Genomic DNA, 15,994 nt, shown 5'->3' on the forward strand with positions numbered 1-15,994 from the left:
AGTTCTACAGCTTAAAAAAAATCTATAGTTTTTAAACAAAAAGTTTAACAGTTATGCAACCTTTAATTCACTTCATCGAATGATAAACTCTTGTTAAAAAAAGGAAAAAGTTACACAGTTAAAAATGAAGCACAGGTCAGCAGTATCTTTACAATACTAAAAAACTAAATCAAGGACTTTCTTTTTAAACATTCCCACATTTTCCCTAAAGTGTTATCATGAGCAGTAAGATGGGAAGGGGTGATGTTGAAGTAAAGAGTCCGCTTTGTTTGAGAAGCCATGACCCAACCTTTTAACAAACATCTTGCACTGAACTGCAGTTCTCTCAAAATTCCTCTTTGCAAAAGCATGCAATCCTGAACAAGATGATCATTCTTTCTGATTAATTTCCTCTTCCCTTTAACTTCAACCAATGTCGAACCCTTGAGGTATCTGTAAACGAGATCCTTCAGACGCCTCAGTGGTCAGGATTCTTTTATTATGGTTAGGTTATTAAACTGTGAATTCTTGGTCCACATGGAATAGGGTTTTTTTGTTGTTGTTGTTGTTTTTGTTCTATATATCCCCATTATTTTTGTCTGTTTTTTATTTTATATATCCCCAATAATCGCTCCTTAGCTAAGAGTTAAGAAGTACTTCTAAAGCACATCGTATGGCTCAGAAGCGGCTCTCTGGATCTTAAAGGGCCTGCAATAAAAATCCACGATGGGTTTTTATGTTGCATAGTGATCAAAGCTGCCCAGATACTCCAGTGCGGCTCGATAGCAGAACTGGTATTGATCCTGGAGAAAGATAGAAAACAAAAGCATCAAAAAGCCAGCTTGTTGGTTGGTTTCTGTTTTCTTTCAACTAAGAGTGAATACTTTGTGGCTACAGACAAATATACCACAGAGGCATCTGCAGTTCAGCAATATTCTCTTGCTGACATAAACAGAAAACCAGTCTGAGTTGCAACAGATGAAGATAGACGCTCATTTAATGCAGTAACATTTTCCACAGAATGCAGCTTCTTTTTGTACAGAGACTATATACCCATCTACTGCCTGTTTGTTGTTCTGGATTAATATAACATCAACATAAAGCTTCGTTCTCATGGGACCATGCCAAGATGCTCTTCCCCCATGTATTTGAAAATAAGTAGCAAAATATCCAATTAATTCTATAGCAAATACAACACATAAAGTGACAAAACCCATCACAGCCTTAATATGGGATGCTGTATGGAAAACCACCAGGTTAAAAATCATGTTAAGGAAGCAAAGGGAATCCCAAGCTTTCAGTAATATAGGCTTTGATGAAGATGTGAAGATATCACAGCCTGTGGCAAAAAAAGAGAGAAATATGCAACTAAAGCACCTTATTAACATGAAACAGATTGCATTTCAACCTATGCCTAGAAGCGGAGAGAAGTTCCGTGTGGTGAGAGATTCGCTTATGCCTCTCGTGAATGCAACATTTGGCATTTCATGTTATTCTTACCCCCACACAGCAGTCTTTTTGCACATTTATGTAATATTGCACACATATACTAAAATGGCATGCCTGTGTATTCATTTGCAACTGCCACTCAGGGTTTAAATGTTAAAAAAGAAAAAGAAAAAGAAAAAGAAAAAGAAAAAGAAAAAGAAAAAGAAAAAGAAAAAGAAAAAGAAAAAGAAAAAGAAAAAGAAAAAGAAAAAGAAAAAGAAAAAGAAAAAGAAAAAGAAAAAGAAAATAAATTGCTTCTGAAAGCCACCCAAAATATCAAGGTCTTCTTATTTATCTGGTAGTGCTATGTGGTAACCACACGGGTTATACTTGTTAAGATCACACTTAAAATTCTTTTGGAGACCAGGAAACTCATCAGACAGATAGATACTTGCTTCAATGTAGTGGCATGATCACTAATAGTTTTTTTCTGCTTCCTGTTGGAACACAGAATGCATTAGACATATGCACAAATTTTAAGTGTATGTGTGGTCCACATGGAGTTCAAGTGCTTTGTTGAATAAGGATTAGATTTCCTGGCAGTTTACACTACTGAATGAGATATTTGTTTTCCACAGAATCCTGAAAGCAATGAGTACACACCACTTCTACTTTCAGCAGGGGGGATGAAGGGGAACATACAGAAATAAGTCAAAGTAGAAGAAGGGAGAACATACTGCATAGCTGAACTCTGTATTTGTCAGGTAGGCTCCAAGAAGCACAGTTTTTCTGTATACTGTAGTTATTTCTTGGAACAAAAATGACAGAAAGCAGTCATTTTTCATTTTGGTTATCCAGAAGAATGATGGTAATGAAAAAGAAATGGAATTAACTCTTCAGTTTGGTCACAGTGTTTACTTGGTTAACTGACAAGATTAAAAATAAGTATCTTTATTTTTCAAGTTTTTCAAGTGTTTATGAATTTACCTTCTTAAAAATAAAACTACCCAGCTTTTATTGAACAAGTTTAATTTTCTTGTGGAGAATGGCAAACTCTGGGGAATCATATTAAATTTCACAGACTGTAATTTAAAGGCCAGTGTCAATCAAACTATACTAGAAAAATGTATGACCTAAAATGTTTCTCTTCTCTTGCCCCTTTGCTTGGTTCTCCCAACCTATTGGCTCCAGCTTAGTTCCAATTCCTCACTCAGAAATTTAAGTAGAAATTAAGTACAACTGAAAATGTTTACGTATTCTTTATAACATGACACAGTTCCAAGCATCCAGACCCAGGAAATCAGCTGATACTGTTTATTCATTTCCTTATTTCTCTATGGCACTCTTGCTAGCACAGAAAGTATTCACACTATAGTTTTCCTGAATGCTGAATTTACAATTACGATTTTCAAGCCAAACAGCCACTTGCTTGGTGACACAAAGTCAAGAAAACCATGAAAATAATACAGTGTTAATCTGAAGCCATGAACAACACTGCTCCTGGACTAAAAAAATCAGTGGATCCACCTGCAGAAACAATTTACCTCCTTCTTTATTACCACGTTTCTGCCAGGAAATAAAATTACAAATAAAACCGGGTAATGCTTCTTGGGAAATGGTTTTCCTCAACTACCATAATTTAGGATCCACTACTGAAATGACTTTTTCTTCCTCAGCCTGCAGCATCTACTGCTCTAACAGGAAATAGTCTTTGCAGGACCTTTATGGCAGGTTTTAGACTGTAGTCCTATAGTTACTATGACTTAAGATACAAATGTAAGCACATTTTATACAGTCTCTATCTCTTCATTTTTTGGCTGTGGAAATATCCCTTCTTTTCCATCACCATTGTATATGGGTATTGTTTTCCTCACCTCTGTCTGTACCATGGCTGGCCGTTGTGTCCTTAACATTTTGACAGTCTGGAAGATATCTACAACACCTTCGTATCTCATTCTTTCTAACACAATGCTCAGGGTTATGAATACTCCAGTCCTTCCAACACCAGCACTGTTGGGGAAAAAAAAAAAAAAAGGAAAAAAGGAATGTTAATTGACAGTTAATGCCAAAAGAATTGGCTGACAAATTATCTGTGGTTACAAGACACCATATGTGTACAGATTTCTATATGAGGAAAAGCTCACTAAGCAAAATTCCACAGCAAACTACCACGTTGCATTCAGAAGAATAATTGCGCTCCAGCAAACTTCACATGCTACTATACTTCCTGACCCTCCAGTCTTCATTACAAAGTGATTTGGTTTGTTCATCCAGATATACAGTAATCAGTGTATGGTGAAACAAAATGAGAAAGTTTGTTGCCATTGATCTACACCGGAAATGACAAGAGAAAGATGCCAAAATGTATTTTCCTGCTTTACTTTAGCTTGTTCACGTATATGCCCTGTTTTGCACATCTTCAGTGTGTTAGATTACCTTCTACTTTGAGTTAGAGATAGCAAGTGGATCTTCAATTAATACTGAAATTGTTCATACGCACTAAGATTTCAATAAAAGCTTTTGAAGTTTTGCAGTCTGGATATTTAGAGTTCCAATGCTGATATACATACACCATGTCTGTCTACATTAGTTTGAAATGCCTTCTTTGAATATATGGCTTCTTTGTTCTCTGTTCTATCTTGGGTTTCTGTTATTAGCTAAAACTCCCACAAAATGATAGAAATTCCTGTAATCAATAGAGCCGATAGTTGCCAGTTATTAAAATTAAACAATCACTTGCTCATGAAGATGACTGTTGGACAAAGAGACAGGTAACTACACACAAAAAAAGATTTTCCAAGTCTGAAGTTGTATGGGTGAAAATAAAGCATCCCATTACCTCACTGTTCATGCTAATAATTTCACAAGCTTTTTCTCCAGTCAGATAGACTGGGGAAACTGGAGATTTAGGAGACCTATTGACCAGACAGGAGAGTGAAAGAACATGAACAGCAGGGAAAAACTGAAGACTCTGAACATTGATATGGACTATGACAGAAATCCAGTGAATTCACAAGACTAGTGGAGAAAACAAATGTCCAAATTGTATGAGGATATTTTAGTGTTTGGTCTAGATCAGTGCACTTCTAGGGCTATTAAATATATGTGATTGGATTTGGCAATTTTGCATAACCTGTGTGCCTTCGGAGAGCTGAAGCCAAAGGATAAGCAAGCCACAACTTCACCAAAATATCACGCTCTCAGTGCTAGTTTACCTATATGTGAGTGCTAGTTTACTTATATGTGATGACAACAGCCCTGGACATCTAGAGCAACTAGAGTGTAAGGTCTCCTTTCCCTGATGAAGTAAATTAGAAACCTAATGTTTAAGAAACATGCTGAAAAAATCCTGGAAAAAGAGTGTTGGAACCTGCTTGGGCTTTATAGAACTGACAACAGTGTGATCTAAACCAAGTAGTCCAGAAAGTGACCAGGAGAGTGAAGACACATTACCATTTTCCATTCTCCTTGCTCCTGTTCAACTGTTTAAAGATATCCAACAAGAAGTATGGTTTTCTAAATATGTGTGAGGATTTCCAGCCTCACACATTAGTCAAATCTTTATTACTTTAAAACAAACTACTCAGAACTCTCTAATTCAGCAAAAGAGGGGAATTAATTTGTCTCTTTTGTTCTTAAGAAATAAGAAAGTATCTGGAGAAGCTACTTAATGAGGAAGACAGACTAATATGGAAAGATCTCAATGCATGCAAATCCTAACTAGCCATCATGTGTAATGTTTTGGTGAAGTCTATATGAAACTGACCCTGTTCCCCTGAAAGTAGCAAGCATATTTTATACTTTTTCAATTCTTACTAGAAGATGCTTAGGATTTATAAAGAGTGATGGAAGTCCACACCAGTACTAGCAGCTTTTTAATGATCAGCTGATTTCTTTCAGTGCAAGGCAAAGAGCAAACTGAGTTCTACCATGATACTTAATGCAGCAATGTGACATAGGTTTTAAAGAATCCTAAATTCAGAAAACAGTAAAGGCACTGCTTCATGATATAGTGTGATTCACCAAAGTTTAAATAGTTACAAACTAAAGTTAGGATGCTGTAATGAGCCATGAGGAAATATTGATGATTTTGTAAGAGAGAAGAGTTTGCTGTTAGAAATACATCATGAATGTATGCTGGGAAACGGTGGTCTTCCTTACTCTCCAGTTAAAAGCTGGAATAGTAAGACTATAAATATCTAAAATTGGTTGAAGTGAAAATTTTGCTTCAAGGTGAACTGTCTTTTGCTCTTTTAACTATTTTTTAATTAACTGCCTGATGAAGTTAGTTTTAAACTGTAACAAACCAATCTTTTTGTAAAAATGCCAGAGAGGGAGAACATTTTAAAATTGTGGGTGGCAGGGGTTTACTGTGTCACAGACAAAGCAAACTTGTGAAAAATGTGCAGAGTGGGAAGGAAATCACAGGGAAGTGGCACTAGGGGAGTTTGTTATTTGAAGAATTTCTCTGTACAAGAGAAATCCTTAAAAACTCATCATGGTACAAACTGGAGGCATTATTATAAGAATTCTACAACGACTAGGATCTTGTGCTTCCTGAAAGAAACAGAAAAACTTACTAATTTCCTAGGGACATTTCCTGTTCATGTAAGTAGACTAACATTGATAATGGTGATTAGCATTACTCATCTCTAAATTGTCGTTACAATGATAATGATGATAAGACATTTAAAGAACGTCTTATCATCATTGAATATAAAGAATTATACTGGATTTGACTTTGTTTCTACCAAAGTCAATGGTAGAAATCTCCATAATTTCAGCATGAAATATCACACCCATTTGGAAGGAATGCATAACCTACTGCAAGCAGCATTTCATTGCAGTCACAAGTGGACAAGTTTGCATGGTACAAAGAACCTAGAAGAATACCATTACCTTGTTTTCTTATGTATGTCTGCAAAAAGGCATAAGTATGGCTTATTACTCTTCTGCTCTCAAAACTCATTAATGTCAGGAAGAATAAGGCTTGCTTTTATCACAGTTGTCCTTCATTTCCCCTTGCCAAATAAATCCCAAACACTGCTCTGCAATACTGTTCTCCTTAGCAGGCCATAAAAATTTTTAACCACACAAAAAAAGTAGGATTCAAGTAGTCCAATACATTTACTTTGTCACTCTTTCAGATTAGGGGACCATAAGGAACTCTGTTAAAACACACTGGTGTTTTAACAACTTCTGGTTGCTCCTGGCTTTGGAAGGAAAAGGGTATCTCTTCCTCTGTATATTCATATGATCTAGTAAACTTCTTCATTTTGTCTTCATGCTAGTATTGGGGCATTACTTTGCTTGCAGTAAGGACTTGGAACCCGTATCAGTATTTTGCATCTCTATTATATAAAAACATTTCATCTACCAAATATAATTTAATGTCACAAAAAATATTATCTAAAATCCTAATGGAATCTAAAAAAACCAATTTATTAAATAAGAGATAAAATATAAAGATATTATTTTTGGCCATCTGCTATGGACTCTAGAATATAGTAGAGAAAATAAACAAAAAATGTAGGAATATTAAAAAAGCCTACCCTGGATTATTCCCACACACCCTGCAAGCTGCTTTCATCTGCACGTCAATTGTAAAGGAATTGAAGGAATTCATTGCATCAAAAAATGGGCATTACATTCTGAAGTTTAGAACTCACCAATCCAAACCTTAATGATTTTTTGACAGGCAAAGTTTCTAAAAACCTCTTTCCATTCCATTCCCTTTCTTAAGATAGCTACCATTTTAATTTGTCTCATCTTGATTGCCACTAATGTGCTACTTGTTTGTTTACATCTAATAATTCCCACAAATGTAACAGACACAATTTCAATTACCAGTGGGAAAAAAAAAATTACATAAACCAGACTGTAGTAAGGCTCTTCCTACCACTTTCTGTATGTAGCAGACCAGATTGTTTTTACCCTGCATTAGAGATATTTTTAAGTGAAGAAAAAATCACATGCTTCCACGTATTTCAGAAGAACCTTTTCTGTGTAAATGGGATATCACAGAACAGTTCCTGTTTTCATAAGGCAGTCCTATGTGTTCCTTTTTAGATCTTCTGTCTGATTTCATTTTCTGATAGTTCACCTATGAAATTTCATTTACATATACATCTTCACTGCAATCAGCAAGCAACTTTAGAAAAAAACAAATCTGCATATGAGTTTTTTGAGGCTTTGTTTACTTACCTGCAATGAACGGAAATTGGTCCATCCTGACCAAACTGCTCTTTTGTTTTGTGCACTTGGCCTATGAAGTCAATAAATCCTTCTCCAGACTTTGGCACTCCTTGTTCAGGCCAGTCAGTGAACTGGAACTGCCTCACTGTTCGGGACTGGCCATCCTTTAAGAAAAGACACAAATAATGTACCCCAAAAGCATGTTCCAGAGGCTGGAAGTCAGTCAGCCAACAAACAGAAAGACAATCACAAAACAAGGACATTGAGACGAGGTGGGGAACAGCTAAAATCATATTTGTGAAGACTCTCAATCACAGTACTGGCTGGTGCTTTTGGACACATTGACCCAGAAGTACAGTTTCATTAACAACATTGCATAGATTCCCTTCTGCACTGGATAGGACAGTTGTCTGACATTTTGCATGCGTAAAAAAGCATGTCTGAGGCTAAAGACATAACAGTCTCACCAGGTTATACAATTTTTTTGGTAAGCTATGTTTTGAATCCTGTTTTGAAAGGACTGCAAATTCCTTTAAATTAAGGAATTTGGTTAAGGCCACCCAGTCTGACTCTCCATTTCCTAGACATGCTTATCTACTGCATGGCAGGAGTATCTTCACTGACAGTTACTGATAGTGATCTTCACTGACTTATTTAGTCATTGCCCTCTTTGCAGATGATATATTTAATAGGATGGCGCTTTCTATGAGGTGGACATTTGCCTGGAAGAAGAGGAAGCCAGTTGTTTAACAGACCATAAACTTCCCTTCAGTCATCGTAATGCCATTTGCTAACAGCTTGGATTCAGTCAAAAATCCAGAAGAAGGGCCTCCTTTTCAGGTCAGCTGAAGCTGTTCATTCCCTTTGGTTAGGAATACTAACAGGATTTTTTAAAACTGCAAAATACTGCGGCATGGTTATTTTTATAATGAAGCCACCGGAAGTATTAAATGCCAACTTCTGCTGTATGCCTATGTAATGTGTAAATTGTCAGAAAACATAAATAGAAAAAATACAATACAAATCGATGAAATAAATTTGTTCTAATTTTCAAACATTGTTCTTGATGATTTTGACACTGTCAGCCTGCACAGCTGAAATATTTAAAAGCATGGGCACATGGGCTGCTGCACTAGTGCCTCTGGACATGTTGTCTTCTAAGCACTCACTCTGCCATGTCTTCAAAATGGTTTTCTACTAAGTCAAACTCATGAAAAATTGAAATGATTATAGGAGATACCCCCAAAAAGCAACAAGTTATGCTGGAGGCAAGAACGATCTCTTTCTTTTTTTTTTTTTTATTCTACCTCAAGCATTCAGCTATTACAGACCTTTGAAATGAAATAGAAGTGATTTAAAAAAAAAACCCAAAGGAAAAAAAAATACTTTGCTTTTATGTTTCCTTTGGTACTGTGGGGTTTTGCCTCCCATGCCTCAGACAAGTAAGGAAAACAGAAAATGGGTGTGTGCGCCAGCCATGAGAGGACATACATACACATCTTTGACTTACTATCTTTTATATTCCTACTAGACCACTGTGACAATTTAGTAGCCTATTTCTGTGGAATGTTTTTGCCCACTTAAAAAAAAAAAAAAAATCTGTTTGAGAACATTTACCCAATTTTATTTCTCATGGGCATCAACACAAAGAACTAAATATTTCCTAGCAATATGGCATTTTGTTAATGCAGACTTCTCTCATAAAGGCCTCTGTGATCGCATTTTCCTTAAAGAAGACATAATGAAATTGCATCCATCAGATAGCTTTAGGCACATGACATTAATTAATCAAGAAGACAAAACAACATGTTGATTCCCTTCAAAATAACCTCACACCAAAATAACCTAAAGAAAGAAAACCGTAAGTCTGATTCACTTACAACATGTTGGTTAAGGAGATGGAAGCTCTTCAGCAATTTCTGACCCTGATAGGAATTATGCTAGAATAACAGTAACTTTTCAGGGGTAGAAAAGATAAGAAAGACACTGCTTTATTTAAGTCTAGGCTATCATTGGAAAGACCACAGATTTCTACATGCAAAATATATTTGATGTTAAATATTTGTTTTTCAAGTGTGTCTAAATAAACTGTACTGGTATATTTCATGATCATAGCAACTCTTAATCCAGTGCAACTCTGAGAAAACTGTTCTGATTTAGTTTTAATGGCAATGATTTCTGTTATTTAATGCTATTTAATGAACACAGAAGTGAAGTCAGTCGGATGTTTGACTATCGTTAAAGCATATTGAGAATGGATCTGCAATTTCTTACACAGTTCCCTTTGCTACTGACATTATAAACAGTGCTGCTTTCCTTTAATGAGATGCTTGCCAATAGCAGTCCAAATATAACTGCCAGATTTTATTAAAATCTTTACTTTTAAATATTGTGACAGTTTGCACAGTTAGTTATCAAAATATAAACTTTCAGATCCCTACATGGAGCAGAGGTTTTCAATGTATTGTCCGTTTAATTGACTGACTATTATGATTTCTTCTTGGCCTTTGCAGGGGATATTCAATTGTCTTTTGATGAGGCTGTAGAATTTATAATACTCTCTTACAGCCATCACTAATAGTTTAGCCTTAAATGAGACTGCCCCAACATATTGACCTCTGGAGTTTACAGAGAAAGTGAGTATAAAGCAGACAGAAGCAGTACATTGAAAGAGTTACCGAGGTCAATTTCATGTTACGACAATTCACAGCTCAGTTTCAGAAATAACAGGGAGTTCCACACTAGACACTTGCTGCTGACACCTACAAAGGCAGCGTGCTTCTTTTCTTGTCCCTGGAATAATTGTCTGGCTTGGCTCTGTCAGAGCAGGAACAGTATTCTAACATTATGGATGGGTTTGGAGATAAGAGGGGGAGAGGCTGGTTACAACTGCTGCAGCATTTACTCTTCTTTGAACACAACAATTTAGTTAGATGGTCTCAATTACTGGATGTGACAGCCATAGAAGTCTAACTACAGGAACACTATAATGTATATTTTGGTAAGTAGTTGCCACTGCTTCCAGTAAATTTGGAAGGAGCTGTATTATCCCAGGGTATCTAGAAAATTTAAGAGGGCCCTGTGAGCTTGCCAGTGCGCTGTTTTACAAAATTTGTACCGTCAAGGTAAAGAGATTTTTAAAATTTGAGAAGCAATTATATGGGATTGTAAGATGTCAAAACAGGACTGCCAAGGTGCATGTATGCCTGGCATTTTTTAAAAAAGGTGTATTAATATCAGGTCCAATAAAACTATTTCTGACAAATTAAGTTATTCAACCCTTTCAGACTTTTTACTGGTTTGCTAGTTGTAAGTAAACAGGTTTTCATAAACATCTTAGTTAATTATAAACTCTTGAAAGAACTTTTTAGAAATATATACTGTTTGCCCACAACTTCAACTACATCTGTGGCTTTTTTTTTCATTGTTACTTTGTGATCTAAGCTTGGTGAACTGTCATGTAAGACCTCTCCCAGCTTGAGATGGAACAGATTTTTAATAGATGAAAAACTATCAGCACAGTTATAGTGAAATTGTCTTTGACTATCTATGCCTACAAGTGTGGTTAAAGACTGATGTTAGAAGCCTGTTCTTCTCCACTTTTGTTAAGCACAAATAGGTTAGAGAAGCTATGAGTCATGTGATCCCTGCTACATTTCAAACAGAATGAAAATCAGATTCAGTGTGTCTACAGCTTCTTTTTAAAAGCACACATCTAAGTTTCATTTGCAAAATTAAAATGTCCATATGCTGACTTGGTTAGTGACAATATTGTCTAGCTAATTGTCAGTAGTACCTAATTTTACTTGAAGTTAGCATTAAAAGCAGCAGTCTAGCTACCTATGAGAAAGTCTAGTATTTTGGAAACTGACTGGCAACTATGAGTAATCATTCATGTTACTCCTGGACAGTACATCCCACTATGTTGCTTGAACAAATAGTATTCTACAGCACTTATAGAATTGGCAGCTGTCAGTAATTTTTCCTGCCATGCAGACCAAAGTAATAGAAATCAAAAGTCTGATAAATGCCCAATATATATTTAAAGTTTATGTACATTTAATCTTATATCAGTGCTCAGTGTTTTGGACTCATGAATTCAGATAAGAAATGCCATATGAAAATGAGGATGCTAGGGTCACAGCCGCATGTATCTACTCTGCAGATATACAAGAGTGCTGAAAATATGCTATGCCAAAAATCAAATTATAATGCGCAAAGCTTGTCAAGGTTTTCTTATGAATTCTATGTGCTCTGCAGTTTTTAAATCTCAGTGTATCAACCTTCATACTCACTCAGCCTAGGGAGTGGTGCAAAGTAACATATTTACAGCTGTAAGTGACAAAAATTGCCCCCCAAGATGATAAAGGGTGAAATGCGGAAAAAAGGGAAAATAGTCCTCATATCATCTAGTGTATTTCAGCACAAATAGTTATTCAGAACTTTACAAAGTTGTGCTGCCCAGATGTTAGATCTGAATGTAGTCAATTGTTCTTACACAAAGATCCCATTCATTTAATAATAACTTTATCTGCTTTTTGATTATTGCTTGTAGAATCGTCACCTCTAGGGTTTTTCTAATAATAATAAAAACTAAAAAAAAAAACCTAAAAAAAAAAAAGAGGAAAATAAAGAAATTTACATTTTCTTTTAAACTTATATGAAAAACTGTAATGCTATGTTAACTTACCCTTGCATCAGTGACCTTAAATTCCCTCAGAATATACTGTGGCATGTTGTACTCTGCCATTGGATCTACCACAAAATACTGATATCTGGCTGAGCGCTCTGCAGGCCAGTACTGGTGGCATTTTTCCTACAAAATAAAGAAGTAAAATACACTTTCTGTTACTCGAGATGACTACCATAAACTGGTATAAAATATTTTTCACTCAGGTAAGTGTAATACTCATGGAATGTGCCATTAGTGACACAAACATGAACTGTTTGTCTTGTTGCGAACATGAAGTTTCGTACCTAGAATAAAAATGATCTTCAATATTGCATTGCAACGGGGTTCTCTCTGGTCACTGTACCTCTGAACTTGTTTATACTTCTGCTCTGTTCTGTTATTTATCAGTGGCAAGAGCTACCTCTAGCCTAATTTTCAATACAGAATGAAATTTAAATCTTGGGGCCACCTTTGGTTTTCTTTCTTCCCCGTTGAAGCAAGTCCCCCTGCCTCCAGTCAGGACTATCTCTGCACCCACTAGCCATGTCCTGAACTCAATTCCCCAGATACATGGCCTGACTGAGACTTCACTTATCACATATTGGCTTTATCTTGATGTACTCCTCTCCAGATAGTAAACTGCTTCATTCTTTCCATTACACAATGCAGCACTTGAACTAGTCTCGGACTGTAAACTGCGTGCTGAAACTTTAAAGTTCAGTGCTATAAACACACAGAAGACTTTCAGATCTCAAAAATACCACACTTTCTTTTAACATTGTTAAAAACACGTGCTGCAAAAGCAAAGTTTCCAAAGAAATCTTAATTTTTCAATAGACAGAAATGCTCTCTCTACATACTTCAGAATATCAACACACAAACTAAGCTGCTGAATCTCAGTGTGTCCCACAGGAAAATGCCATGTCTAGTTTGTCTACTGCAACACATCTACAGATTGGAAAACCTTACACCTGGCGATTAAAAATGCCACAGATATTTCAAAAGGAGAAGGAACCAAAATTCTCACCTTTATGTTGACACATTCCCATAACAATGAAATATTTTAATAAAAAATCACTATAACAAATGTTTTAGTAAAGGAATATTACAGCAGTACTTACTCTGCCCATTTCTCGTAGTTTAGTGAGCATGACCACAATTGTAGAATTATGCTCCCAGAGCATTCTCCAGAAGTCTTCAGTTGTTTCTGCTAAAGGACCCTGTGTAGCTATGTAAGCTTTTTGTTGTCTATGTTGAAAAAAAAGTAAATTAAGAAAAATATTTTAATCAAAAAAGTGAATTGACACACATGTTCCCTGTTTATATGTAAACATTATCTAGAGGAAAAATTATATAATATTAATAATAAGCACATTAAAACCTTACTGTTATTGTTTAATCAAACTATGGCTTTTTATTTTTAGAACTTTTAGAGGGAAATTACTCTGTTAATATTATAATGTATGTCTTCATCATTATTACTTAAATTTTAATGCAACTCTAATAGCTCAGTTTTATGTGCTGTAAAAAACACTTAAGAAACACTTAGTTGTACTGGTTCATTTTGTAGAAATAACTGTCTAACAATCTATTAAGTTTAGGAATTATAGCATCAAGCACTTTCTTTATTAACTCCCTTTCAACAGTCTGATGCCTCCAGCTAAAGTAAGGCAGGAAGAAAATTCAGGAATGGAATGCACTGCATTTTCAGACCTTCATATCCTACCAGTGGAAGCTACCACCAAGCTGTTAAAAGCTTCTGGATCAGCAGCTTTATAAGATGATGACTCATTCCTGTTGTTCTTGCTTCTTTCAGTCAGCAGAAACACCTTTGTGGCTGACAGGGGAGATGAAAGTTGTTTCCAATTATGAGCAGAGGCTCAGAAAATGATCTCTGTGGATATGGTACACCTAAAATGCCTTAGAGAACGTATACTGCTGCTCCATCATGCTTTTTTCTACCAGCTGCTTAAGTCAGCTGAGGGCATATTGTTCTGTGTTGTCATGAAGATGCTGGTGGGCTACACAACCGTTTATGTATAAAATGCTTTTGGCAGCTAGGTCTAGTCTTAATCAGTCTTCCAAGATCATAGGCTACCACCTTGACCCAGAGAGTGTAACTCCTGTATGTTATTTCTATGTACCTTTTTAAGCAGAATAGTTGTGAATAAATAGAGGTTCCAAATAAAGAATGTGCTTAAAATCTCAGTAACTTTCAGCATGCAAAACATACTGGGAGTTCTCAATGGTTTAAAGGTAGGTAAAAATAGAATGTTCTAGACTCTATGTCAGTTACCGAATTTTCCTGCATTGCATGGGTGAAAATGTAAACTTTTTATTAATATTTTTAAAAACACCCAATCAAACATGGCATGCACAGTTAAAAACAACACTAAATTTCAATACTAAATTTTGTTTTTTTCAATATAATTACATAAATAATTTTGTAAACTTTTGAAACAGTCCACATGAAAACACATCAACAGTAGTACCTGTATCCATCAATGAAACTGGCATTAATATAATCAGAGCCTTCTACTCCTCGGATTGGCTGCAAGGATACCCTTGTAGATTCATATGGCATAATATTGACAAGGCGATTTTTGAATTTATTACATGGAAGATTGGCACTGATGAATCTTGAAGTGTGAGCCTTAGAGCTAGCAAGACGCTGTAGAAAATAAATTAAAATAATTAAGGCCAGGTATAACCAGAACAGATTATACTATCAGATTTTATGATCTCTGCTCATTATGCATTAATGAATAATTTTAATTTCAGGTGCTTACTTTTCCATATTCTATTGCATTACCTAAATATTAGTAAAGCTTCTTTTAACACCTTATGAGAGTTTAACGTCTGCTCCATTAATGCATATGGACAAGTTTGAGTATTAAACTATTACACAAACACACATTTCAAGCTATTGTAACAATAAAGGAAAAGCAGGGTTAAACCACCCTCACTGGAAGGTACTTGCCTGGACACCAATTCAGAATTGTACATTTTACAAGGGATTGTCTTCCTAATTTAAAACTTTAACCAGATGATGTCTAATCTTTCAATTCTGGAAACAACTGGTGGAGGACAGAGCAGCATTAAGTGTTACACCATTTTTTTTGGATCCCTGCAATGTAAAGTCCCAGTACCTTAAATTCCAGTTCCATTCCTGTGACATTCTCGCCTGTTTCTATCTGTGTCAGCTTCTGGATATACGCATACAGATTTCTGGCTGGCACTTCGGTATTTCCACACGTCACTGCTTCCAGCAGCGCATCGTGGATAAAGATGTATTGGTCCTCCGTTTGAACCATGTAATTCCTCTGCGCTCTCATTAGAGTTACGTGGCCATAAATATCTACTGTCTTTTCATGCTTTATTCTCTCTAACATGGCATCTATCACAATGAAACAGCCAGTCCTGCCGACTCCAGCACTAAAAGAAATGAACACAGGAGAGAAAACATGAAGGACTATTTCATCCATTGTGCTTACTTTTATGGCATTCAAGTTTTAAAGTTTCATAACACTGCTTTGAACAGCACATTTTTCTGAATATGAACATCAGCTTTTATGAAAGAGGTTGGTATCCTGAAATAGGTAAACTCCTTTAACACCCATTACAAGCAGTTGAGAATGTGGAAGGCTTTTATATGAGATCTTTGCATCTTGCAGTTTCAGGCTTGACTATAATAGAAATAAAACACATTGCAACATGTTC

At 35.8% G+C, this 15,994-nt stretch overlaps 1 protein-coding gene across 1 annotated transcript; it reads right to left on the reverse strand.

Moving 5' to 3' along the window:
* Positions 1-581: 581 nt before the first annotated feature.
* Positions 582-15,759, reverse strand: LOC104620373 (receptor-type tyrosine-protein phosphatase delta-like). The gene is made up of 7 exons (XM_010286568.1): positions 15,424-15,759; positions 14,767-14,945; positions 13,396-13,522; positions 12,293-12,418; positions 7,612-7,766; positions 3,282-3,417; positions 582-782 (listed from the first exon to the last, which is right to left on the reverse strand). Exons 1-7 carry the CDS (start codon positions 15,757-15,759, stop codon positions 714-716), a joined length of 1,128 nt encoding a protein of 375 aa, XP_010284870.1. The 3' UTR covers positions 582-713.
* Positions 15,760-15,994: the final 235 nt, after the last annotated feature.

Source organism: Phaethon lepturus, unplaced genomic scaffold (assembly GCF_000687285.1).
Source record: "Phaethon lepturus isolate BGI_N335 unplaced genomic scaffold, ASM68728v1 scaffold37124, whole genome shotgun sequence".
Lineage (NCBI taxonomy): Eukaryota > Metazoa > Chordata > Aves > Phaethontiformes > Phaethontidae > Phaethon > Phaethon lepturus.

What these genes read in the sequence shown, in the direction of transcription:
- LOC104620373 (XM_010286568.1), bottom strand. Translation starts at nt 15,759, where the DNA reads ATGGATGAAATAGTCCTTCATGTTTTCTCTCCTGTGTTCATTTCTTTT. An exon ending in AGTTTCATTGATGGATACAG is followed by an intron (nt 13,523 to 14,766) that starts GTACTACTGTTG and finishes TTTTCAACATAG; the next exon opens with ACAACAAAAAGCTTACATAG. An exon ending in AACTACGAGAAATGGGCAGA is followed by an intron (nt 12,419 to 13,395) that starts GTAAGTACTGCT and finishes TTTATTTTGTAG; the next exon opens with GAAAAATGCCACCAGTACTG.